This window comes from Dicentrarchus labrax, unplaced genomic scaffold, assembly GCF_905237075.1.
Source record: "Dicentrarchus labrax unplaced genomic scaffold, dlabrax2021, whole genome shotgun sequence".
Lineage (NCBI taxonomy): Eukaryota > Metazoa > Chordata > Actinopteri > Moronidae > Dicentrarchus > Dicentrarchus labrax.
Genome location: NW_026136716.1, coordinates 772,866 through 799,213, shown reverse-complemented (window position 1 = coordinate 799,213; position 26,348 = coordinate 772,866). Strand labels below are relative to the sequence as shown.

The 26,348-nt window shown below is 41.6% G+C and overlaps 2 protein-coding genes across 2 annotated transcripts; one reads left to right on the top strand and one right to left on the bottom strand.

Moving 5' to 3' along the window:
* Positions 1–942: 942 nt before the first annotated feature.
* LOC127378337 (uncharacterized) lies at positions 943–13,883 on the bottom strand. Its single transcript, XM_051427012.1, has 19 exons — positions 13,793–13,883; positions 12,424–12,489; positions 11,795–11,895; positions 10,940–11,155; positions 10,691–10,762; positions 9,753–9,846; positions 9,516–9,648; positions 8,478–8,724; positions 6,644–6,788; positions 6,418–6,517; positions 6,262–6,324; positions 5,934–6,139; positions 4,451–4,582; positions 3,758–3,945; positions 3,382–3,530; positions 3,026–3,271; positions 2,771–2,933; positions 2,554–2,639; positions 943–2,097 (listed from the first exon to the last, which is right to left on the bottom strand). The coding sequence occupies exons 2-19, from the start codon at positions 12,458–12,460 to the stop codon at positions 2,094–2,096; spliced, it is 2,382 nt and encodes a 793-aa protein (XP_051282972.1). The 5' UTR covers positions 12,461–12,489; positions 13,793–13,883; the 3' UTR covers positions 943–2,093.
* A 6,663-nt stretch (positions 13,884–20,546) lies between these two features.
* Positions 20,547–26,203, top strand: creg1 (cellular repressor of E1A-stimulated genes 1). Its single transcript, XM_051427014.1, has 5 exons — positions 20,547–20,926; positions 23,235–23,354; positions 23,547–23,660; positions 24,810–24,912; positions 25,101–26,203. The coding sequence occupies exons 1-4, from the start codon at positions 20,630–20,632 to the stop codon at positions 24,894–24,896; spliced, it is 618 nt and encodes a 205-aa protein (XP_051282974.1). The 5' UTR covers positions 20,547–20,629; the 3' UTR covers positions 24,897–24,912; positions 25,101–26,203.
* The last annotated feature ends 145 nt before the right edge of the window (positions 26,204–26,348 follow it).

Here is a 26,348-nt window from a genome sequence, read left to right as displayed (position 1 = left end):
GGATACATGAACCTGCGTCATGAAGACGTGGAGGACGAGAGGAAGAAGGAGAGAGAGTGGAGGGAAATAACACAAAGAACTGGAGTTTATTGAGGGTTATAAGGTCAGTCAGAGGCTGAACGGCCACACAAACACAAACAAACAAACAAACAAACAAACAAACAAACACAGGGTCGCTGCGTCTGTAGCTAGCTAGCTAAGAGATATGCTAACACCTGTACAGTTGGTGACTATAAACAAACAATCGGTCAAACTCGAGTTACATGACGTGAAAATGAGGTTATTGTGAGAAGGAAGATGGCGTTTTAAACTGTTGTTGTTGTTGTTGTTGTTGTTGTCAGAGGAAATGAACGCCACCTGTTGATGAGCATTCAGCGAACAGCGACAAGCGAACAGACAGTGAGAGGAAGCTGTGCGTAAATGGCGCCTATTGGGGAGTGTGCCCCCCCCCCCTCACCGGGGATTGGGTCTCAATAACTTGGTACAAAATGAGCTTTGGTGGTTTCTGTGGCAGAAAGTGTGAGAAGAATAAAATACAACACTGTGGGTCACGTTAGTGGGACAGTGTTAGAGGAGCTGCTGAGAGAGCAAATGATATTTAACATTGGCTATTATACAGTACTGAATCCACTATTCACTAATTCACTGTTTGGACTCATTGGACAGTTTATCAGTTGTTCTCCACTGTTATTGATCTGCACTGAATATAATATGACAACAACATGTCACTCAATGATAGAAAAGGGCTCCCTAAAAGAAAAGCTTGGGAACCAGTGACATAGACGGTCTCAAGGGTGTAAATAAAAAAGTGAAGAACATTTCTTTAATGATTTGATGTTCTGAAGATCAATATCTAACTGTGGACTTACTCACACACACTCACACACCAATCTAAAGCAAACAGGTTTTGATGAATGAATTAATAAATGACTCAGAATCATGTTTGTATTCTCCCACTTCCTTTATTACATTTTTTTGGTTTTTAATATGCTAATAGTAATAGTACAACAGCACGTCTCAGTGTAATCAATCTTCATTCACAGTAACTTCAATCTACTAATAAACACCATTTTAATGTGGCGTATTTTCCTTCCACTGGATCTCTAAACCTTCTTGCTGCAAAGCTTCTTTCAGCTGAGCCTGACAGACTTCTTTTAACTTCATGTCACCAAAACACAGAACTTTCTGCATTCACGAGGTAGCATTTAGGCTGTGTACAGTTAAAGTAGGCGGTTAACATCATAGTGAAGAAGAAATTATATATGTTTTATAAAAGAGCCCACAGTACCAGGAAGTAGTGCATGTAGTAAATAAAACCCTATAAACCACCATTACCGTAAAACTTCAATTTTTATTTATTTGGGACAGGCTTCTATATGGGACAGGCCTTTAAACGAGACAGGCCTTTAAACGGGACAGGCTTCTACACTGTAAATAAACACAGTAGAGTTTTTCTATAATTACGGTAAAAGGAGTTTAGTACTGTTGGTTTTACAGTCACACCAGTTTTTACCATCAAAAGCAACAGTTTTGCCACATGAAAATACCGTATGATCGTAGTGAGATATGGTATATTTGTGGTTTTCTGTGTAATTTACAGTCTGTAATATAAAAAAGTACTTTACTCTGTATAAACTCCTTTTTAAAATGGCGTGTCGAATTGGGACCCTGCTTTTAATCAAAGTTTTACGGTATTTTTCTTCATTGCACACTTCACTTCTATTATTATTATTTCACCAAAGATTTTGTTCCACTCTCATTATTAATTGGCCTGAATCATTGGATTGACTCAGCACCAATTCTGCAGAAATAACATGATCCTTCTCAGGTGGATCCAATGAAGATCAGTGTTATGATAATTATATCATATTTCACAGCAACAGTAAAAACACATGAACAAAAACCCAGACCTTAATTAACCGACGTGAACAACTATCCTGTCCGAAACACGTTCTATATATGTTATATGTCTTGTTTTATATGAAGAGTAGCTGCTACCTTAGTGCAGCTACTGGGAAATAAAGAACCTCAAACATTGTTTCATAACCAGCGTGCTTTCAGGCTCCTCATTGGGATGAAGGTTGAGTCAGGAATCATCTGAGAAGACAACCAAACAAAACAGGGATTAGTCATGATTTATACTCTGATGGAGATTTTTCTGTTTCTGCACAGAAAATATCAAAGTCTGATCGTCAGATTACCAATAAATTAACTGATCACATTCCTGCTACTGACACTTTAGATTTTAATGCCCTGTGAACTTTCCTCTATAGCGCCACCCACAGGACAAACTTTACATATTGAGCACCAAGAAAAGCAAAATCATTAGTATGATCAAATCAACTCTGACCTAAAGAACAAATGAATTTGTTGAAAAAAGGAAATAAACTAAGTAAAGTGTGAGTGCTCTTCCTCTGGTGCCCTCTTAAATAATTTAAATGTTTATGAAAAGCACTTAATTCTGATTAAAGACACACTTAAGATCAATCTTTAACTGTGAGCGGCTTTATACACAGCCATGTAATTAATAAGAAGGGAGATGTCTTTACCTACTTAGTCCAGGTCATAGAGATGAGGGCTGGGTTTCCATCGGCATATTTGGACCTGAGAGATCTGCGCTTCCTGAGACCTCCACAGCTCTGTCAGACAGGGGATGGTTTGATTTGTTCAATATGCTGACGATACTTCTGTATTCATGCAGTACCTCTACTTGAGTATTTTTACATTGTTGTATTACTACTTTTTACTCGAGTATTTCCTCCCTGCTTACCGGAGCACAGGCATTGCTCTGTGTGAGGCACAGCTCCAGTTTGCAGTGCAGGTAGATGTCGCCGGTTTTCCCAGAGAACTCGAACATGTTGAAAGAGAAGCCGTTGGACGTTCCCACTCCGTTTCCCTCCATCATCACCGTCTTGTCAGCGGCATTCGGGCATCTGCTCAGAAACAGGAAACGGACATGATGACATCAGCAGCAGTAGAGCCTCCGACAAAGTCACAGTTTTGTGTTTTTTTGTGTTTTTCTCACCCGTTTTTGACAAGGTCGTATCGCAGGGTCCCATTGGGTGAGGAGTCGTTGGATGCCCAGCAGGAGTCGGTGACCACGGTGACTATGTTGTTGTCCAGCCCATCTGTCTTCAGCTCCACCCAGATCTTCTGGTTCAGCCCGACCTCAGTGTTTGCGTTGACGAGGTTCTTGTGGCCGGAGTCGTTGTAGGCGTTCATCGTCACAGTGTAATTCCAAACTCCAGATACAATCTGCTTCACCACAGAGCTGAAGAGCACACACACACACACACACTTCAGCCGTCTTTAACTTCAACTACAACAGGATTCAGTCGGCACATGAACAACCAGGTGAAGCTCAGCGCCCCCCCCACACACCTGTCTTTGATCTTGAAGGACACACTCTTGACTTCTGGCACGGCGTAGAGGCAGGAGAAGTCAATCTCTACCTGGTCGTTGCGGGTGATGATGCCGGAGGCGTTCGCCATCATGACGGTGTTCTTGTAGAGGACTTGGCTGTTGTTTTTCTAGATTGAGACAGGAACACAGACATGTTTTCAGCTTCATTTAATCACAGCGATCAAATTCTTCTCATATTCACCTGTGATTTTTACAGTCCTGACTGAGAAAAAAGTCTTTATCATCAAATGTGTCTTTCTGTCATAAATAAAGAAAACCAGTGGAAAATGTCCTCCCTGTATTGAACCAAAGGTTGAGTTTACAGTTTGTGCCCCTGCTGGAGGACAATACCCACCATAACCTCCGCCCCGCAGGTGTTGCTGCTGTTGAAGCTGAAAGTCACCATGTGGGTCTTGCTGTCTATGTGACCTGTGCAGTTCTGGTCCTTGAGGTGTAAGGCGGAGTAGTCGATGCCTTTGTCCGTCAGCAGACAACCAGCCAGAGTGAGAGTGGCAGAGTTCTGTGTGCAGACTGTCGGCTCGCCTGAACAGCAGGACAAAATAGTCAAACAGTCACCACTTTAATATGGATTTATTCATCTTGCAGCAGCTGGTTCGTGCTAATGTTATCTTCTTAACTGACATTAGACTGGAGAGGCCCGACAGGCTCTGCACCAAACCACAAAACCCAAAACCGCTGTGCCTCTGCCAGATGTTTCCAGAACTAAAGTCATCTTTGGACATATCAGCAGCTGGTTTATGAGTTACCTGCTCTTCTGTTTTCTGTCATTGGCTTTGTTTGCCTTCCTCTGGGGAACACTTTGTACAATTAAAATGAACTCTATAAATATAATGAAAAACATCCAATTCAGCTCCCGAGCTAACTGATATAAAATTCCCTGCTAGTCTGTAAAACAGTTCAAACTTTACAGGTTATAGCTCCAAAACCTTGTAGAGAATTTATTTCAAAACAACAAACATTAAAAAGTGTCTCATAACAGGATAAAATCTAGAAAATGTTTTTTCATGTGACGGTTGTGGCACAGTACCTAAAGAGTTTGTTGAGTTGTACTTGGCAGCGAAAATGGCCCGACAGAGGCAGCTGGTTGAACCGAGCTTCTCACCGCAGAACTCATGAGCACTGCAGTCCTGATCCTGACAGGAGGCCTGAGGGACAGCAGCTACAGACAGACAGACAGACAGACAGACAGACAGACAGACAGACAGACACATGAGGCTCACTATCAAATAAAGGACGAATGACTGTTCATGTAAACAAGTTTGTGATGCACTTTTTACGGACAACAAAAATCCAAAATACTCCACTGGTCCAGGAACAGTGAAACATTTTTAATGAACTAACTGATTTTTTTATACTCGACTTCCTTCTGCTTTTATTTGACAGCTATAGCTACCTTTTCAGGTAAACATGACAAATACAAAACATGTGATTCTATAGTTATAGATTCAGTACAAAGGTATGTGTATAATAGCTCTCTAGAGCAGCAGACACTAAAGTGCTTCACAAAAACAGAGCACTAGTTATATAAAAGAAGATCAAATGTATTAAACATTTAAATTGAACATTGAAATGCATCAGTGATAATTATTCATTCTGCACAGTGAATACTTTTACCATCTGTACCTTTTTGTTGATCATACTGCAGTATTTACGTAGCAGTCATTTATTATTGGGTGGCACTTAACTCCCTCCACAGTTTTCATCGTCCAAAAACGTCATTCAGACGTCAAAATATTCAACTCATTCAGGAATTGGGTTACTATTACTTTTCTCTTTCATACTTTTCAAAACATTCCAGGTTTTCTGGCATTTTTCCCCGTTCATCCTTATGGACGCAATGTTCGAAATTCAACAAGAAACCTTCAAACCCACTGATCTCCAACCTCTTCCCACACATTCATACATTCACAAAGAAACTATTCAAACTTTCTCCCATTATCACCATGGCAACCTTTCATTGGGGTTGGGAGCACACAGCTGATTGAGATGAGCTAATTAGGGCAGACAAGTATTTTTCAAACTTTAAACTCGTGATTAGTGTTTCTCACTTTACCAGCTACAATATTTCTTCAGCTTCCTCAATACGATACAAATTAAAGCCAGTAATTCAGTTTAGCGTCAACCTTTGAACAGCCAATTTATTAAGGAACTGCCTTCTCTAGTTGTTGTTGTTGTTTCTTATGTAAAGGGCCTTAATACCATTACTAATGCTCTAAATTGTACATTGAATGAAATAAACGTCACGTCAAATTTTAACTGAAGTTTTGAGTTGAATGTAGCTAAACAAATATATACTGCACAGAATTTGTATACGAGTATATGTATACCATATACATTTTACCCACATTCTGACTTTGCTCCAGTATTAAAATTGATGGTTGTGTTTCTGTCAATAATTCTACTTTCTCTGTCCTGTATGATTAGGATTTGTTTCAGCCTGGAACAGCAGGAGGAAACCAATACGGTTTTATTTTGTCTTATGAAACATTGAAGTGAAATGACGCTCTTACAGCAGCTGGCGTTTGACCTCCAGTTCTCCACTGTAATGGTCACTTTCAGGCGGCAGGACTCGGCGTAAGCCTCCAAAAACTGGCACTTGTTGAGGCCGTCCACCGCTGGATATTTGCACAGAGTGTCTGTGCAGGCGGTTACGAAGGGCTCGGGGTCAGAGTGGTTGTGGCAAACAGTGAAGGGGGCCTGCTTTATGAGATTGCAGCTGGGAGGAAGAATGACAGTCAATTAGCAGGTTTCTGAACAGTATCGTGTAGGAACGTATGATAAAGATGACTCGTTCCTGTTCTGAAGATGATAGGAAGGTTCTGATTGGTCAGTTCTTACTATTCAGTTGTGCGGGTGCAGTTGATCGAGCTGTCAGCGGTTTGTTTGTGCAGAGTCTCGCAGCTAGGAGGCGACAAACAGCACGGGACATTCAATTAGAAACCAATGCCGCATTAATAAACAGGTTATATCAGTTTGGTTGAGACTGAGTTTTACCTGGCTGCACTGTCATTAGAGGACTTGGCTGCACTCAGGGTGAAGTTCTGACTGGAATTAGCGGGGTTGCCACACAAGCCCTCCATAGCTCCAAAATGTCCTGGTCGATGTCAGGAGGCAATTAAAGACAAATAAAAGAACTTCCATCAGTAAGCTCAGCTGTCACTCTTCAACATGAACAACTTTGAAATGACACAGATATTTTGTCCAGATAGGATTTCTGTACCTGTCACATGTGCAGTGTTGCCATCAAAAAAGACTGTGGCGTTGATGGAAGGAATCTTGGCAGTAACTCCAGTCTGGTTCTTCGAGAGCTCCACCCCGTGAACCACCTGACCCGTGGCGTTGAGCGTTAGCGTTTGTTGACCATCCTACATCACAGCAGATAGGCAACATGAGGGAAACACTGGCTGAAATAACACAAACACACACCAACATGTGCTTTGCATGGGTGCTTGTTCCAACTTAAAGAAGGATTTTTCAATCTTTAGTTTAGGTAACACCAGCACATTTGAACTCCGATTGTCTCCTCTTATCACTCACAGCGAGAACAACACTTTCAATAGTGTTTACTGGCAGAACAACAAAACAAAGAACATGCTGAAAAAGTAACGTATGACAGAAGTGATGAATGAGAACATTAGTAAAAATAATCTGAATGTTCCTGTTGCACCAACGTTCATTAGACGCAGCTATCCATCCATCCCGGGTTAAAACCTTAGGCACAATAACTAGAAAATTCCTAAAGCAGTTTTGATTGTGCCTCGCTCTGGCCCGTATGTTAATACCATGTCTTGCTCTCTAGCACGCTAGCGCTAGCATATTAATACCATGTCATTCTCTTTAGCTAGTTAGCTAGAGCTAGCACACATAAACACATTGACCAGAGCTAGCGCTTAGCTATGTGCTAATCGCTAGCTATGCGCTAATCGCTAACTAAGCGCTAATCGCTAGCTTTGGTTAAAGTGTTTAATTGTATTATGCTCCTGAAGGAGTGCTAATGTAAATTAAGGAACAGCTCATAGTAGGGTAAAATATTTAAGGTGTATTGTTCTTATTTTGTGTAAATATTAAAATCATTCAGCTTTAAATTGTTTGGTTGTTAGCCGCCTGCTAATTATCTTTAGCTAGCCAGCTAGCGCTAGCTTATTAATGCCATGTCATTCTCTGTAGCTAGCTGTGTGTGTGTGTGTGTGTGTGTGTGTGTGTGTGTGTGTGTGTGTGTGTGGCAGGCTTTGGTTGTCATGGCAATCAGGGGAGCCCACGCTCTCTCTGTCTCTAACTCCTCAGAGAGACAGAAACATTTAAAATGAATCCCGCCAAAACTATTTGTCTGACAGCTTCAGCAGTGGTATCCCTGCGACCCCAACGGATTTACCAACGTTTCTATCTATAAATTATTTCTGTAGAGTGAAATTTGTGGCCATGACAGCAGTTTACAAATTTATTTTTCGACAGTTTTTTCTCTCTCCCCACACTCTAGCGATGATGTCACGCACTCTGGCAGTTGAACATTCTCGCAATACACACCCATTCATTTTTTGGACCGTTTTTTGGCGATTTACCGGCAAACCGTTTGGCGAAACGCTTAGAAAAGTCAGAGCACTATTGTCCTCACCGAGCCGCACGTTTTGATACCTTTTTTGTGTACTTGCGACCAAAACTCCGGGAGAAGAAGCACGCCGAAAAACATACGGAAGAATAATAAGCCCGAGGGAGAGTAGTTATTGTGCTTGCTTATGAGAGGCACAATAATAATCTGAATGTTCCTGTTGCACCAACGTTCATTAGACGCAGCTATCCATCCAGCCCAGGTTAAAACCTCAAACAGCACCACATCGTAATTCTGTGCAACTATTTTATTACACTTGAGTAAATAGGATCACATTATATTGTGATATTTAAAATTTTCCACCACCACACCTGTCTTGAATTACATCAACACAAGTAACTCCTGGCCTGTAATGATCATCAGTGATTGATCAAACAAAGAGGATGGAAGGAGGATTTATGAGTCCATAAATAGGCTGTTAGTCTTTGGATGGATTGTGGCAGCTTACCCGGACTCTTCCACCTTGCTCCAGATAGATTTTGACACTTGACCCATTCAGGGACAGTATCAAGTGGTCCAAAAACGCCACATCTTGGCGGCGGCGCTCACGGAAACCCGCCAGTAGGTTGAAGGCTGAGCTTCCTAGAGGCTTCATCAGACTGTATACGCAGCGATCAGGGACAGAGTGGACTCTGCTGGAGAAATCGATGATGCTGGAGGCAGTCACAGTGCACACGTCAGCGGGTTTTACGCACCTGATGGAGAAGGAAAGGGATAGATATTCTTTTTATTTCTGAGATAAAAAGACCTCTAAGAAAGAAAGGTGTTTTATTCTATGAAGATGACATTTCCAGTTAATATAACTTTGAGGAAAATGAATCCTCACTAGAGTGACAGGACGATGTGTATTAACTTAACTAAAAGCAGAGGGCACTGCTATTGTGACAAAGACAAATACAAACCTAACCACAGATACCATACAAAGGATCTGAAAAATCCCTCAGTGACCTTAGGTTAAATAAAACCTCTGTGGGGGGGCCCTGGTAGCTCAACTACAGAGCTGGAGCTCCATGTACCATGAGTCCATGCTGCAGCAGGCCATGGGTTCAACTCCCTCCCCTATCTCCTCTTTCCTGTCACTCTACAGCTGCCACTATCGATTAAAGACAATAAAAGCCTCCAAGAGTATATAAAAATAGAAAATCTCTAGATCTTGAGACAGTCATTGGATAGAAAAATGCTGTATATATATATGTAGTTATTATTTTTATTCTAATTATTATAAATGGTGTAAAAGACGTCTTTGTTGTGAAAAAAGAGCAGAAAAAAATCAATATACTATATACAGTTAGTCAATGAATCAATAAGGTGATTGACAATGAATTGGTTCCCTCTTCTCAAAAGACTTGAAAACATCATCCTCAGTTTCTGGCTACATTAGCCGCTACTAGCATAAAACACCTGACTCTCCAAAAGAACGGTCAGCAGTCGAGTTGCATTGTGGGAAATGTAGTCAGCAGGCTTTGAAGGATGAAATCATACTTACATGTTGTTGCCGATGCAAGACTCCTCTGATCCACATGTACTGACACTGACTCCAGATGATTCAACTGAACAGACCAATTGGGAGCAGGTTTCTGAGCTGTTGAACATTATTTCTCCAGTCTTAAAACCGGCGTCTGGGAGGTGATAGGAGGTTTATGAAATTAATTTAACATTAAACTGGTGTACAAAACATAAAGGAGAGGAAATAACAATAGATCAGATGGAAATATTTGCCTACTTTGGTTTCTGCAGCCGCTTATGTCCAAATAAAAAGTCATTTTATCCTTCAGCACTGAGTCCACAGTGGAGTTATCGACCGTCATATTCACAGACTAGAGAAGGAATAGACAAAATTCAAGGTTAATAATGTAATACTGTACTAACTCTGAGTGACTTCAGTTCCCCTTTTTATACATGTATAAATATTTGTCTCCAGTTTCAGGCCCGAGCATGAATCAGAATCAGATTTGTGCTGTTCATCTTATGTGGACATAAATACCCTAAAAATAGAAGCTGAGTGTCATTGTCACTGTTCATTTAAAATACTACAGAGCCAATACGACATAAATGTGTCACTGCATTACTGTTCCTTCACTGCAGTGTTTATGAGCAACGAGGAACTGTTTCAAACTAAAGTTCTATGTTGTTAATGGTCCGTCAGGATGCCCCAGTTTGTACCTGTCATACATTACCATTACATGGGATAATTACCCAGCAACCATTGTAAACCCAGAAGGTCCAGAACCCACTGCACAACAAAATAGACTGTTTAACTCATTTCACCAGTTGCCATGTGTTCTTAACACATTGTTTAGTATGTAGAAACACTGGAAAGAAACATCATCACATTTGAATTAAATAGATGATGAAGTCTTGAAGTCTGACAGCTATCTGTTGTCAGAAATGTTTGAGGGTTCTTGTTAAAGGACCTTCTGGGCTCATTTTTAGGAACATTGGCTGCTTGGGTCACACAGTGAGTCACACTGTGTTGGTAATACATGAGAGGAACCAACTGGGTCTACTCTCAGGGACCAGATTCTATAAAATCCAGTGGTGAACTTCAGGCTGAAAGTCTGAAATCACATCCTTCATTTGGTTTAAGGACAAAAGTTGCCACAGTAACAGACTCGGGCTAATCTCTGAGACCAAACGTCCATATGCCTTACATATACTTACAATAGTAGGGAGGCTAAACTGTGGACCTAAATACACAGCCGCTTGTTGTCCAGCTTGGTATAAGAATATGTACTGAAAACATAAACAGAAAAGATACAAAACATATTAGGAAATATTTTATATATATATATATTTAATATTTTACAAATAAACATTGATTTGAATTTCCCTTTGCCAATCAATGTCTTTGAAATTTGTACAAAAGGTTGAACAGTAAATCAATTAATCATATTAATGATGATAACTTACATTCTTGATTGAGCCAGTTTTATTTTCTTTAAAGGTCAATATTAGTCTGCACTGTGACACGCTCTTTATGCTTGGCAGGTTGAATGTAATGTTTGTTGTACCACCAATAACCACCATGGTTGCTGTGTCAGAACCACCATTCGATACGTGAATACAGTCGCTTCCATTTGAGCCTTTGAAACAAAGTGCAGTAGAAACGTTGGGTGTCTGCTCCACCTGCAGAGAAAAAAAACATACATGAATGAGTCTGAGGTGAATTCAGGTCGGTGGGGACATCCAAACATTTTCCTCATTGTGGTGTAAAAGGGTTCAGTCCAACAGGTCCTCGTACGTAAACTACAAATGGGACGGTTTCTGACCCGTATGAGCAGTTCTGCATTAGAGAGAAGAGAGCTCACAGTGAACTGGGGGAAATAATTGGACATTTGTGGACAATATTGGGTTCCATAACAAATCTGAACCATCAGGAGATTATTACCACTGTCGGATACAACGGAAGAAAGTTCTCTTTAAATATATAATGATTGCAATTTGAAATACTGGATAGTTTTACTCTTTGAGGCTGATATGAGGATATGAATGTGCTAATGCTCTGATTTATGGCTCTGTTATTTCCTTATCATTTCCTTTAAAGATATATGTGTCGTTTTAGTCGGCTCAGTAATCTGTGTTGAGTTTGATTACTAGAGTGACAGAGGGGATTATTTCCCAGAATGTCATTAAACTATGTGTTAAACATTCACTGAAATCTGTATTCAATATAGCTAACAGTGGCTAGCAGTCAAACAGTCTGTTAGATATTAACAGTAGATGGAGAGACGGGCCTTTTCTCAAACATGGTTTAATTTGACTCACAGTCAGCGCTGTGTAATTGCGTCCATAATAGTTGATCGGACAGTCGGTGAAGTTCAGTTCTGTCACAGCAGACAGAGAGAAGTCGACCTGGCTGGCAGCAACTACAGTGTGAATTTAAAAGGAAAAGAAATGAGAGACATCATACATCAATCTATCAAGACCAACTTTCTTTCTTTCCAATTCACACCTCCAACTTAAAATGACATTTATCAGTGCAATGAATTCTGGGAGTAAAAGTCTGAATGAATGAAATCAATATTTAGAAGATATTTTCCTTCAGTGTGAATGACAACATGAGGAGATTTATTTTATTCATAAATCTCTTCAGTGTATGAAACTAAATGGTCCCAACTTGATTCCTTGTGTTGATTAAAAGGAGTCCCAACCCTTATTGATTTGGACTGATTTCATGGATGAGCATATGTTATTAAAGATTTATCATTCAGGTACATTTTGTATTTGAAACAGAGAAATCTGCCATTAAACCCCACAGTCACACTGTAATGTCGGTATATAATGTGTAAAATAAAACCTCCCGTAGAGCCTGCAGCATGTTGGCTCATCAGCTAACGCCTTTAAAATAAAGGTTAGATAGTAAAGCACTTTAAACTTTCCAATGGCTCTCTTACCTGCCAGCAGGAGGAGCAGCGCACTCGGCTTCCCCATGATGGATCCCCGCCAGGAAAGTGTCTGAGCTGGGAGAGATACAGTTCACACAGTGCAGTGTAAGGGATGGTGCTCAGGGTTCGCTTCATAAAGCATTTAATGCCTTTCCTGCTGCACAGGGTTATTAAAAACACAGTCTACTGTATCTAAAATCCATTAAATTAACTCTGACTGATTACTTGGATTTGTAGCTTATTCACCAACTGCAAAAGGATCCACATGAACTCTGTTAGATGAGGCCCATGCAGTTGCATAAATGAATATAGATCCAATGATCACTATAGATCAGTGTTTTTCATTTGTGTTTTTCATCCTTTAATTTGCTATCGGCCCAGTACCCCTGACTAGTGAAATGCCTATAAAGAGGTACAATAGAGCACTGTGGCATCAGAGTCTCACTTATTAAATAAAAACTGGAATTGAAACACTTAAATGCTACATTTCATCAAATTCACAGCCAGTTTCTTGTCATTGTCCAGTAACACTAAGACGGCATTGAATTTGCATTGAACTGCAGGTTTTTGAAAGGTTGCACATTTTACTGAGAAACTGAGGTTGAGCTTCACTGAGGATCTTTGTCATCCTCGTGGCAGGAGGCAACTCTTTTCCACAGGTTTTACTGCAGTTAACAATTGCATTGAAAGGATTGCATTTACAGTTTTAATTGAACTCATTATAGTATAATTATTTAATGAATTTATGTACTATTTTATGAATGATTGTACTGATATTCTTTAAATGAACATTTAAAAACCAATGTCCTGCAGTACTCCAAAGTGCCCCTAGGGGAGAAACACTGCTATAGATTGTGAATGCAGTCGCATTAGAGGCCATAACTCCCACTGAGTACGTTATTATGAGCGGCAGCAGCACGAGTAGTATTTCATTTGACATATTGGGAAGTTGTGTCTGATTTTTACTTTTATCCTCCAGTGAACACATTTTACATTCTGTTTGTTTTACACTCCTTTCCTGTATCAGTAGTTGACAGTTTCACCACAAATATAACAAGATTAAATTATCAACATGAAACCAAATAAATGTGAATGTGAATCATAAAAATGTCTGCCATACACGTAGCTTTACCACAGCTTTGTAAAATGTGTCACGAAGTGATCTGACACTGAAGGTGAGTTTATTCACCGTGTTGGAGCTCACAGACTAAAAGCTTTGTCTTCTTAATAAGGAGCTAACAGATCAGACATAAACTGTGGACAAGTGATCGTTCTCAACTGAATATTCTTTTCCAAATCATTTCAACAGGTTGTGCAGTTTTTTCCTTAAAAAGTCACTGCTGAAGTCCCCATGAGAGAGGAGAGGAGCTTGTCTTACCGTCTGGAGGTTGGCTGGAGCAGCAGGAGATGAAGCTTTGCAGATGGAGGTCGGTGTTGAACCCTTCTGGATGTTGCAGCTCTTGGGCTGATGTTGCTGCTGTCTGTCTCCATCTGCCTCTTTTTATGCTCAGGTGTTTGTGCGTCACGCCCCTGAAGATGGAAACATTGACGTTCCTGAAGTTTTACATTCTCAAGAAATTTAGAGTCCCCAAACTGGCTTTTTGTGACCTGAAGCAGTTTGTTGGGTAACTGCAGCTTTTCTCAGAAATTATTTGTAAAAGAATGCATTAAGTGACTGTTGTTAACCCATGAATGTCCACACACACACACACACACACACACACACACACACACACACACACAATGATCTATTATTATACCTTAACTAACATTTAACCAACAGACAAAACAACAAAATAGTTAATTTTTGATATATTTTGGGGGTTTTATAGTCCCTTTAATCGATAGAGAGAGCTGTAGAGTGACAGGGAGGTGACACGCAGCAAAGGGCGTCAGGTCGGAGTCCGACCCATGACCGCTGCAACAAGGGCTCAGTTCTGGTACATGGGTACAGGTCCCTAAAAGCACCTTGATTTGATCAGCACTGATGGATCTACACTGTGTTTCAATAGATAGACAATCTGACCCACAACAGCATCAATCTACAAAATATATCACACCTGTAAAAAGAACGTCATTTATAGTGTTTTTATTGATGTCAAATATCAAGACAGATCAAATTTGACCCAAACTGTAACTGTAAGAGTTAGAATATGAATCAAACTTCTGAAGTGCTATAAAGGAAATGAGAAACTCCACAGTGGATATTCGGATTTTATACATTATTATTTTATTATTATATAAAGGAGGGAGGATTGTAGTGGGAGCACGGGGGTGTCAGGTGTGACTGTGTGAAGGTAGGAGGAGGTAGGACAGCCTCTGGGCAGGAATTAGATTAAGGCGCCATAACTGCTCTTAAAATGCACCAGGACCACATTCTGTCACTGTGAGCCGCCTTTCTACCCTGAGGGGGGGTCAGGGTCACTTTGTACATTCTGTACACTATATGCAAAGCAGGAGGTTGTTTTTTAGGACATGATTTTATTTGTGATAATTTTTCATGACTTTTTAAACCTTTTTGAAACTTCCTGTAAATGCATTATAACCCATTGAAACCAATGAGGAATGGCTCCTCAACAAAATGCTTTCACCTGCTGTGTGACTGATAATAACTCAACTTTCATGTATATGGAACACATAGATAGGAGCCCCTCACATGTGTGTACTCAGAGTAATACAGTTACCTACATCTTTACTGCTCATTCTGGAGCATTTCCTACTATTTCAGGAAACACCAGTGCAGTCTCTTGTTCCCAAAATCTAAAATATTTAATAAACACATTTCCCCCCTCATTTTTAAACAAGCTGACTTTGACCATTGATAAACATGTGATTCTTCATGTGATCTAAAAATGTCACAGTTGGACTGATACTTGCCCAAAGTATGTCTGTACCAGATTACAGCCTTTAGACCAATCACAACAAGTGTGATGGCGTTTGTCCTTACCACACTAAATATAGTCTTTGGGCACTAACGGGTTAACCCATTAATGACTAATGGCTGTATTTAGTATGTTCAGGAACATCTCCACACAGTATTTTCTGTTAGAGGTGGAAACTATAAAGACATGTAGCAACACACGACACAATCAAAGTGTACAACTGAACGTATTTATCACGCCTTAACTGGGACACAAAGTTTATTCAGAAATAAGTTTAAGGTTTGTTTGACGTGTTAAATATCATATTAAATGATACTTACACTGGATCAGAGCACATCTTATTGACAGTGGAGCTGTTTGAATTTGTTGCTTTCAGTCATTTCACAGAACTACTTGTAGTTTTTGACATTGAGCTATTTCTGTATCACACTATATTTAATGACTCACTCATTTTATCCCACAGGAATACATTATAAAATCTCTCTCAGGTCTGCACAGAACCCAACAACACATTATCATTTCACTTTATGAATGGATATTGTAACAATCCAGAATATGAATCAAACTTGTGAAGATGTGAAACTCCTAACCTGTTGATCTAGAGGAGCAACCCCTAGTGACTAACCACTAAACAAAGCACATTAAGGAAACTTAAACTTTGACCCATCTGAAAGAAATCAACAGATTTGTGCTTTAAGTGCTATAAAGGAAATGAGAAACTCCACAGTGGATATTCGGATTTTATACATGATTATTTTATTATTATATAAAGGAGGGAGGATTGTAGTGGGAGCACGGGGGTGTCAGGTGTGACTGTGTGAAGGTAGGAGGAGGTAGGACAGCCTCTGGGCAGGAATTCAGCTTAAGGCGCCATAACTGCTCTTAAAATGCACCAGGACCACATTCTGTCACTGTGAGCCGCCTTTCTACCCTGAGGGGGGGTCAGGGTCACTTTGTACATTCTGTACACTATATGCAAAGCAGGAGGTTGTTTTTTAGGACATGGGTTTATTTGAGATCATTTGTAATAACTTTTTACATTTTCTCTTCGTCTAAGGAGTCGAGAAAAAGGGTCAATCACAATACTCATAAAAATAATATTTACTGTGCTTTAAATCAGTGTGTGTGTGTGTGTGTGTGTGTGTGTGTGTGTGTGTGTGTGTGTGTGTGTGTGTGTGTGTGTGGCTCAAGTTGGCTCTGATAGAATGAAAATGTTACATGTCTTCTGCCGTCCGGGTCTCTTGCTTCTATAGAAAGGAGGGTTAGGGGAACGTTTACGTCTCTCTGCCCTGGCACATAATGTCTTAATTCATTAAGCACACAGTTGCTGTATAATGTTCCCAGTTTTCTATCTGAAATCTTTCTTTTTAAATCTCAAGGGATAGGTCGACTTTTCCATTGAATGTATTTCCTGAACAATAGCAAGACAGAGCATCCTAACGAGCATTAATTATAATATTCAGTGTTCTGTGCAAGGTGCAGTGCCTTAGTGTTTTTCCACATGACCAAATGAAAAGTTGACTTCTTTGTCCCCTATTCAGGACAGACAGAGAGGCAATTCATGGCAATTCAAGTATAGCCTGTGCCCCCCAGCTGTGTGGAGTACTCAGTCAAGTCTTCAGCCTGAGCCTCCAGAGGGTCCCTGTGCTGTGGAAGACGTCCTGCCTCGTTCCTGTGCCAAAGACACTGCGTCCCAGCGGCCCTCAGGACTATAGACCGGTGGCTCTGACGTCCCACATCATGTAGACCCTGGAGAGGCTCGTTCTGGAGCAGCTAAGGCCTATGGTCAGACCTTTCACCGATCCACTGCAGTTCGCCTACCAGCCCCGCCTGGGAGTATAGGACAGCATCATCTACCTGCTGAACAGAGTCTACACTCATCTGGACAAGCCGGCGAGCACTGTGAGAGTCATGTTCTTTGATTTCTCCAGTGCTTTCAACACCATCGGTCCGGCTCTACTGGGTGAGAAGATGGTTGCGATGCAGGTGGAGGCCCCCATCGTGTCCTGGATTGTTGATTACCTGACGGGCAGACCACAGTACGTACACCTACAGAACTGTGTGTCTGACAGGGTGGTCAGCAACACTGGGGCCCCACAGGGGACTGTCCTCTCTCCCTTCCTCTGTTGTGCCTAGGCAAAGCCTATCCATCTGAAACAGAAGGTGCTGTATTTGTTTCCCCTTTATCTATCCAGATAAAACCATTAAGAACAGTTTCTGTTTGATGGTTATTAGACCTATGTAATCTGAATCTGAAGGGCACGTTGTCATGAGCTGTATCTTGTATATTTCTTATTTGCTATGTGGTATGTGTATGCACCTTTATGTAATCTGGTGGAAAAACATTAAAATTTAAAACTGGATCATATCAAACAAATATCTGCTTGTGTGTCCCTGTGTATGCAAAGTGTCCTCCTGTTTGATGTGAAGGAAATGGCCACCCTAGCAGGGGGAGTGCAGGTGACCAGCAGGAGTGTGAGAGTAGTCGAGCTGAATGCAGCCAGGCATTATTTTTCTTAAGAGAAGGTACTACATGGAGCACTGAGATGTTTAATATACAAAGCTGAGCACCGAGTGCTGATTTAGAGTATAGAATATGGTTAATGTTCTTATTTTTAGTGGTAGGTGGTGAACTCATATGTTTACTGTATGTTTACTGTACAAAGCTGTTCTGCTGTTACTGTTCTAAATTTCCAGTGATGATTGTGCTTAGTCTTATTAAAACTGATAACTACACAGAACACTGAGATTTTTATTCTATTTTTTAAGTATATTTAACATTTTTATTTTATTTATTTTATTATTAAAGGATATTGTTTAAAGTGGTGCTTTAAACTGATTACTATACAGAACCCTGCTATGTTCACTAACTTCTTGCTAACTCCGTACAGCAAACCATGCTCTTGTTCTGTGTGTTACCACTTGGTAAGAGTACACCCAGCAGATTTAATGTGGCCAAGAAAAGCAAGATGAAAACAAACGGGTGTAACTGTACAATATAAACTGAAGTGATTGCCCATATTGAAGTGGGCGATCAGTGGCAGCTTTCATTTTTGTTACTTTTGGGCGGCCCCCCGCCCCCCCGATTAATTGTTGTTACCCCCTGTGCCCCCCACCAGAAAATTCTCTGGACCCGCCCCTGCTGGTAGAGTAGCAGTGTATGTGGACTGTCCTGCTGGCACTCTGTGTAAACAGCAATAATTACTGTAATCTCACAGATAATGACTTTTATTACACTTCTATAACTTTTAACATTCACATTAAAATAATAACAATCCAATAATAACAGCACTCTGCTGGAAATGTAAGTCTGATTATTGTATTATAGCAGAGTTCACCTGGATTTATAGATCATAGTTTACACTGTAAATATCTTTAAACATTAAAAAGTCAAACAATTACTAAAAACTGTATTTTAATTATAGATAATTACTGTTTTATTCGGTCTGTTATTTTCTGTTTGTTTCTGTTTGTTTGGCGCTCCAACTGCAAGAATATTCTAAATATTAAAGCTGCAAGCAGCATTGGACGGGATCTCGCCCCCGGCACGTGTCGGGGCGTGCTGCAACCGCGTCACATGCCGTCGGGGCGTGCTGCAACCGCGTCACATGCCGTCGGGGCGTGCTGCAACCGCGTCACATGCCGTCGGGGCGTGCTGCAACCGCGTCACATGCCGTCGGGGTGTGCTGCGGCCACATCACGTGCCGTCGTAACAAGTGCGGACCACAACATGAAAATGTCACGTAAATCAGCTCAAAATCGCCACGCAGCACTTACTTCCTGTTGCCACTAGGTGGCGCTATCACTATGTGTTCAGGGCGGGACTCTTATCAGACATGTGAAGTTTCGTTGCAGTCGGATCATGTACGCAGAAGTTATTACGAATCCCTCTTTTTATGGCGAAGGATCAAAATTGCACGCCACGGGACGCCACGCCACGGGCAGGAGGTTTGACGAAAAAAACTGAATAGCAAAACTTTTAATAGTGAATGCTAAGCCATTTTGCAACGCCCATCCACGGGACCAAGACAATACCTCGGCGTTCGGAACCACCGAATGCTGTGCAAAGTTTCATGAGTTCTCAGACATGTTTAGTCCCCCCAAAAGTGTGATTTTTTTTTTTGCAAATTCTTAAGATTCATAACATATAGTTAGGGCTGGATCAGGTGAGTCCTGAACCATCCCTTAGTTATGCTGCTATAGGCCTAGACTATCGGGGGATTTCCCATGGTGCACTGAGCTCCTCTCTTCCTCTCTCTTTCTGCACTCATTCATGTCCCATTAATGCATGTTACTAACTTCACTTCTTCCCCGGAGTTCTTGTGCTTTCTCGTCTCGCAGGTTCTGATGGATCCTGGTGGAGCCTCCTGCCATGGTCCTGCTGGATTGCCATTGCCAATACTGTTGTTGCTGTGCACCCGTCTGTCTGTCTGTCTGTCTCTCTCTCTCTGTCTCTCTCTCTCTCACCCCAACTGGTGGAGACAGACGACCACCCACCTAGAGCCGGAGGATCTGTCCTAGGTTTCTGCCTTTTAACAGGCAGTTTTTCCTTGCCCTTGTCGCCAAGGTCTTGCTCATGGTGGTACTGTTGGGTCTCTGTAAATAATGTTATAAAGAGTTCGGTCTAGACCTGGGTTAGGGTTAGGGTTCTCACATAATTTCAGCTGGATCTGGTCAATATGCTTGAAGATATAAATAAAAGTACTAAAAATACATTTCCTTTCACCACTAGGTGGCGCTCTCACTATTACTGAATATTATCACATAGAAGTGTTCAAGGCGGGACTCTTATCAGGCAAGTGAAGTTTGGAGCCGATTGGACAATGTACACTCAAGTTATAGCAACTTTGTGTGTTCTGGCGGTACATCAAAGTTTGACGCCACGCCACATCCACGATGTTTGACGGAATAACGTAAATAGCACAACTTTTAATAGTGAATGTGTTTAGATGGCTGTGTCCAAATCTGAAGTCAGTCCGATAAATGCCCTAGGAGGAGTTCGTTCAAATACAACGACTTTTTGAGAATGCTGCGGGGGTCAAATATGCGTTAGAAGGGGCAGAAAAATAATAATAATTCGTACAGGAACAATAGGGCCTTGCGCTGGTCAGTGCTCGATCCCTAATTACAAGTTTTATTTCACAGTTTTTATTCTAAGAAACAAATTGGGGCGAAGGCTTTTATTTTGAGACTCCAAAGCGGATGTTGAGCTTTATCTTACTACGTCACTACAGCTTTTATTTTGACAGTCTCAGACCGGATCTCTGCCTGTTGTTTATAAAACTGACCTCCGCGTTCTCTCACCGACCCTCCTCTGAACTCTCAACCCGACCATGAGCGCCTCTCTGCGGGCTCAGTGTGTGCTCCTCCTCGGCCTCCTCTGGGGCTCCCTCTCCTCGGCCTCCTCCTGCCGCCTCCGGATCCCCCCCCACGACCAGGTGGCCCGGGTCGCCCGCTTCGTCGCCCACCAGTGCGACTGGGCCTCCATGGCCACCATCTCCACCCACAAGCCGGTGGTCGGGCAGCCGTTCTCCAACGCCTTCTCGGTGAGCGACGGGCCCGAGGGCTCCGGCTCCGGGGTGCCCTACATGTACCTTACCCGTATGGAGATCTCTGTGCAGGACCTGGAGGTAACGCATTCAAAACTCCATTTGAAAATCAGCGAATTTAGCGATTCGGCCGTTAACTTTATATTTACTCCTGTGGTTTTACTGTAACATTAATACATAGACTTACAGTGTATGTAACGTTCATATAACGTTAAAGTGTCGTGAACTTTACAAAATACCACAAATAAGTTTAAACGTAATAAATTCTATTCCAGTAGGATCCTATAGGTATACAGGCTGTGCAAAACTCCATTTACAAATCATGGGATTTAATGAAGACCTGCTTTTCACTGTGTATTTACTCCCATGACCTGTCTGTAATGTTCCTGCTGGAGTCTGTAACAAGTCTGTAATGAGTCTGCAGTGTTCAGACAGTGTCTGTATTTTATTTATTGTGATATTTCTGTAACAGTGTACAGTTTTAAATCACAGATTACAGTGAAAACCATAAAAGTTGCTCTTAGCTTGGTGACATTCTTAAGGTATTTGTAGAATATTTCTTTCTCTGCATTGTTCAAAACTACCAATACATTTAAAATGTCTAATATTTTCTTGTCATACTGTGCTGTAGTGTTCACAACTCCCATATATATATATATATGTGTGTGTGTGTGTGTGTATATATATATATATATATATATATATATATATATATATAATACACAAATGGCTGAAACAAAAACAGACTAAATGAAAACCAAACATTATCTACCATTCAAAACTTGTGTAGGGATTTCTCATAGTTTTTGAGTTAAATGAACTTATCTGGTTTTATACTGTATATTTTCTTATATTATTTAATAATATAAAACTATTATAAATAAAGTCAGTGCTTGAAATAAAATGTTCTCGAGTTTCTAACAGCTTCTACTTTCAACCATCGACTCAAATTAAACATCATTTATCTAATTTTATAACTTAGTTTTAGTGACTTTTAGTGAAAGGATCAGATGAACTATTTAAATATTTACAAGCTCAAACAAACTGTTGACATAAAGGATAAAGTGGCAGTGAGAGAGCAGGAGCCTGAGAGGAGAGGTAGAGACTCCGGCTAAATTACTTGTTTTACTACCACTACAGTTAATCTGTGGTTTATTATCCTGTGATATTTATATAATGTTTATCTATAAGGTCTTAGAGTGAGTTCATGGAGAGATAGTTTATATTAATTATACTAATAATAATAGTGTATGTTTCTTTTATGTAGTGATCCTGTAATGGTCCTAAAATATTAATTTATAATATTCAGTGACAGCTGCAGAAGTTATGAAAACAGTTTATGTAACGGCTCCACCATGACGCAGCAGTTCCTTCACAGGGTGACTCAACAGTTTCCCTGTCACATGTGAGCTGAAGTCATGTGACAGGAAGCTACTGGGTGATGAACGCAGCAGAAACGTTGAGGTTTTATTAGTATGTTAACGTCTTCAGCTGATTATAAAACATCTTAAAGCTTAAATACTGTACGTTACACAGCAGGGTCAAAGTTCACAGGGACTCTTCTCATATATGTTATAATTGTAGGATTCAGTCAGCTAGTGTTTCTGTAGTGGAGACTAAACGTTAACAATGATCCATATCAGCAGTTTGAATCCAACTAAAAGCTCCCTGCACCAAACTCCCTTTAAGAAATATCACATTTTAACAATTCCTAACGTGTTCGTAACAACACGTAACTCTAGAAACACGAGCTAAAGGCCGTCATATGTCCACAGTCTGACTGTCAATACAGGATCAATATCATCCGTAAAGATACAGTGTATACTGATCAATATCATCCATAAAGATACAGTGTATACTGATCAATATCATCCATAAAGATACAGTGAATACTGATCAATATCATCCATAAAGATACAGTGTATTCTGATCAATAATCCATAAAGATACAGTGTATACTGATCAATATCATCCATAAAGATACAGTGTATTCTGATCAATAATCAATAAAGATACAGTGTGTACTGATCAATAATCAATACAGATACAGTGTGTACTGATCAATAATCAATACAGATACAGTGTGTACTGATCAATAATCAATACAGATACAGTGTATACTGATCAATATCATCCATAAAGATACAGTGTATACTGATCAATAATCAATAAAGATACAGTGTATACTGATCAATAATCAATAAAGATACAGTGTATTCTGATCAATAATCAATAAAGATACAGTGTATTCTGATCAATAATTAATAAAGATACAGTGTATACTGATCAATAATTAATAAAGATACAGTGTATTCTGATCAATAATTAATAAAGATACAGTGTATTCTGATCAATAATCAATAAAGATACAGTGTACCTGTCCCTGCAGGTGAACCCTCAGGCGTCTCTCTCCATGTCTCTGGCTCAGACTGAGTACTGCAGACAGCAGGGCTTCGACCCTCAGAGTCCGCTCTGTGCTCACATCATCCTGTCTGGATCTGTGCTGGAGGTACACACACACACACACACACACACACACACACACACACACACACACACACACACACACACACACACACACACACACACACACACACACACACACACACACACACACACTCCACACACACACACACACTCTCACACCTGTGTATCCAGGTGTGTGAGCAGTCACATGACCCTCCCTCCTTCCTGTATCCAGGTGAACGGGACGGAGGCAGAGTTTGCTAAGAAAGCTCTGTTCAGTCGACACCCCGAGATGATCGACTGGCCGTCTGATCACAACTGGTTCTTCGCCAAGTTCAACATCACACAGGTATGGTCCCCCCGAGTCCTCCAGTGTCCCCCCGAGTCCTCCAGTGTCCTCCAGTGTACCCCAGTGTCCTCCAGAGCCCCCCGAGTCCTCCAGAGTCCCCCCCGAGTCCTCCAGAGTCCCCCCCGAGTCCTCCAGTGTCCCCCAGTGTCCCCCAGAGTCGTCCAGTGTCCCCCAGAGTCCCCCCCAGAGTCCCCCAGTGTCCCCCAGAGTCCCCCCAGAGTCCCCCAGTGTCCCCCCCGAGTCCCCCCTAGAGTCCTCCAGTGTTCTCCAGTGTCCCCCAGTGTCCCCCCAGAGAGTCCCCCCCGAGTCCTCCAGAGTCCCTCCAGTGTCCCCCCCGAGTCCCCCCGAGTCCTCCAGAGCCCCCCGAGTCCTCCAGAGTTCCCCCAGTGTCCCCCCCCGTGTCCCCCAGAGTCGTCCAGTGTCCCCCAGAGTCCCCCCCAGAGTCCCCCAGTGTCCCCCCCGAGTCCCCCCTAGAGTCCTCCAGTGTCCCCCAGTGTCCCCCAGTGTCCCCCAGTGTCCCCCCAGAGTCCCCCCAGAGTCCCCCAGTGTCCCCCCGTGTCCCCCAGAGTCCCCCAGTGTCCCCCCGTGTCCCCCAGAGTCGCCCAGTGTCCCCCAGAGTCCCCCCAGAGTCCCCCAGTGTCCCCCAGAGTCCCCCCAGAGTCCCCCAGTGTCCCCCGAGTCCCCCTAGAGTCCTCCAGTGTTCTCCAGTGTCCCCCAGTGTCCCCCCCAGAGAGTCCCCCCGAGTCCTCCAGAGTCCCTCCAGTGTCCCCCCGAGTCCCCCCGAGTCCTCCAGAGCCCCCCGAGTCCTCCAGAGTCCCCCAGTGTCCCCCCCGTGTCCCCCAGAGTCGTCCAGTGTCCCCCAGAGTCCCCCCAGAGTCCCCCAGTGTCCCCCCCGAGTCCCCCCCTAGAGTCCTCCAGTGTCCCCCAGTGTCCCCCAGTGTCCCCCCCAGAGAGTCCCCCCGAGTCCTCCAGAGTCCCTCCAGAGTCCCCCAGTGTCCCCCCAGTGTCCCCCCAGTCTCCCCCCCGTGTCCCCCTCCAGAGTCCCCCTCCAGAGTCCCCCTCCAGAGTCCTACAAACATCATCAGTGTCCTCAGCCAATCAGAGGGCAGGAGGTCTCACTGACGTCGGTGTTCTTCCTCCATGTTTCAGGTGTGGGTGTTGGATTATTTTGGCGGGGTGAAGACCGTCACTCCGGAGGAATACTTCCAGGCAACGCTGCACAGGAAGCCCCATTGACGATCAGAGCCGCTGGGTAATGTAGTTCAACTTGTTCCGTTTGTAGTTCTATAATATGATCAATCGATTGGTACCTGGGAGAGAAAGTGATGCTAGCGTAATTTAATATATATAAGTTTTAATAGCGTTAGCCACAGGACTGCTAACGTTTGTTCGGACTTTAAATTGAGTCTGAATTTTGTGTTTACTGTGTTTTCCCGCCAGGAGGACGACGGCGTACGGCGGCGGCAGTGGCGAGGAACGATCAGCTGCTCCTCTCTCTCTACTACAGTGAACGTGGAGCTGCTGTTCATAAAGTTTAATTCATCAATAATCAATCAATGAACAATATTTCAGTTTGCTTGAATGAAACTTTAAACATTTAGAGACAAATATCTTTAATCTCCTCTCAGATTAATGGAAATAAATAGTTAAATTAGAGTTAAAATATTCTAATGACGTCACAGTATTTAACTACATAATCAATACTGCAGCGATCTGATCAGCTTTTGGTTTATATATAAAACGTAAATGTGTGATAGTGTGAAATAATATGAGCAGTTTGCCCACTGGAGGGAGCTGCTGAGTTTCTGATCGGACAGATGTGTCTGTGATTTCACTCAGCTTTGATCAATAATATTAGTATTTAACTTTCTCTCTTTTAAAGGTTAAAATCAAAATAAAAGAAGTGCCTTTGTACAGTTTTATATATTTTCTATCACTGGAAATGCACTTTAATAAACACTTTAATGTATCTGAACTTTTCACACCAAACTCCATTCAATAAAAATAGGATTTAAGGTGTGAAGTTTGAGTGACTTTAAATATTACAGGAGCAGGTTGATATACAGATTCATTTAATTTAGTTTAAATTAAATTAAAAAGACCCACAGGATCAATGTGTGTCATCACAACTACATCTCCCATGAGTCTCAGCTGTTAAACCTCCTGGGAGTTGTAGTAGAACAAACTCAAGGTCCACTTACGAGCTTTCAACCACATCTCACTCTGTTAGTGGATCAACTTTATTTAGTAAGTGGACCTTGAGTTAAGTTTATTAAATAAATGTTATATTTTTAATCAAATGATAAAGTGTTGACAGATTAAAGCTTTAGTTTCTTATTTAACTTCAGATATGGACAGAAAGGGCGGGGCTTATCCACGGCGGTGGGCGGGGTTATCCACTATTATTTTAATGCTTCTTGTTGCTGTGATACCTGATCAATGATAAATGGAAACAGATGTTTTCATAATTTCCCAATAAGATTTATTTTGGACAAAATATTAATGGATTATTTGTATAAATAAAGTTTTTTGAAAAATCTAAATGGCTGCACGTTTTCTGTTTTTTGTTTTTTGATTAAGTGAAAACACTTTTTAACCCGTGTTGGTAATATTTAATTAATATCCTTCAGGTCGAGATATTTCTGGGTATTTTCAAGCTTTCAGATGTTTGTACTTCTTATTGTGACT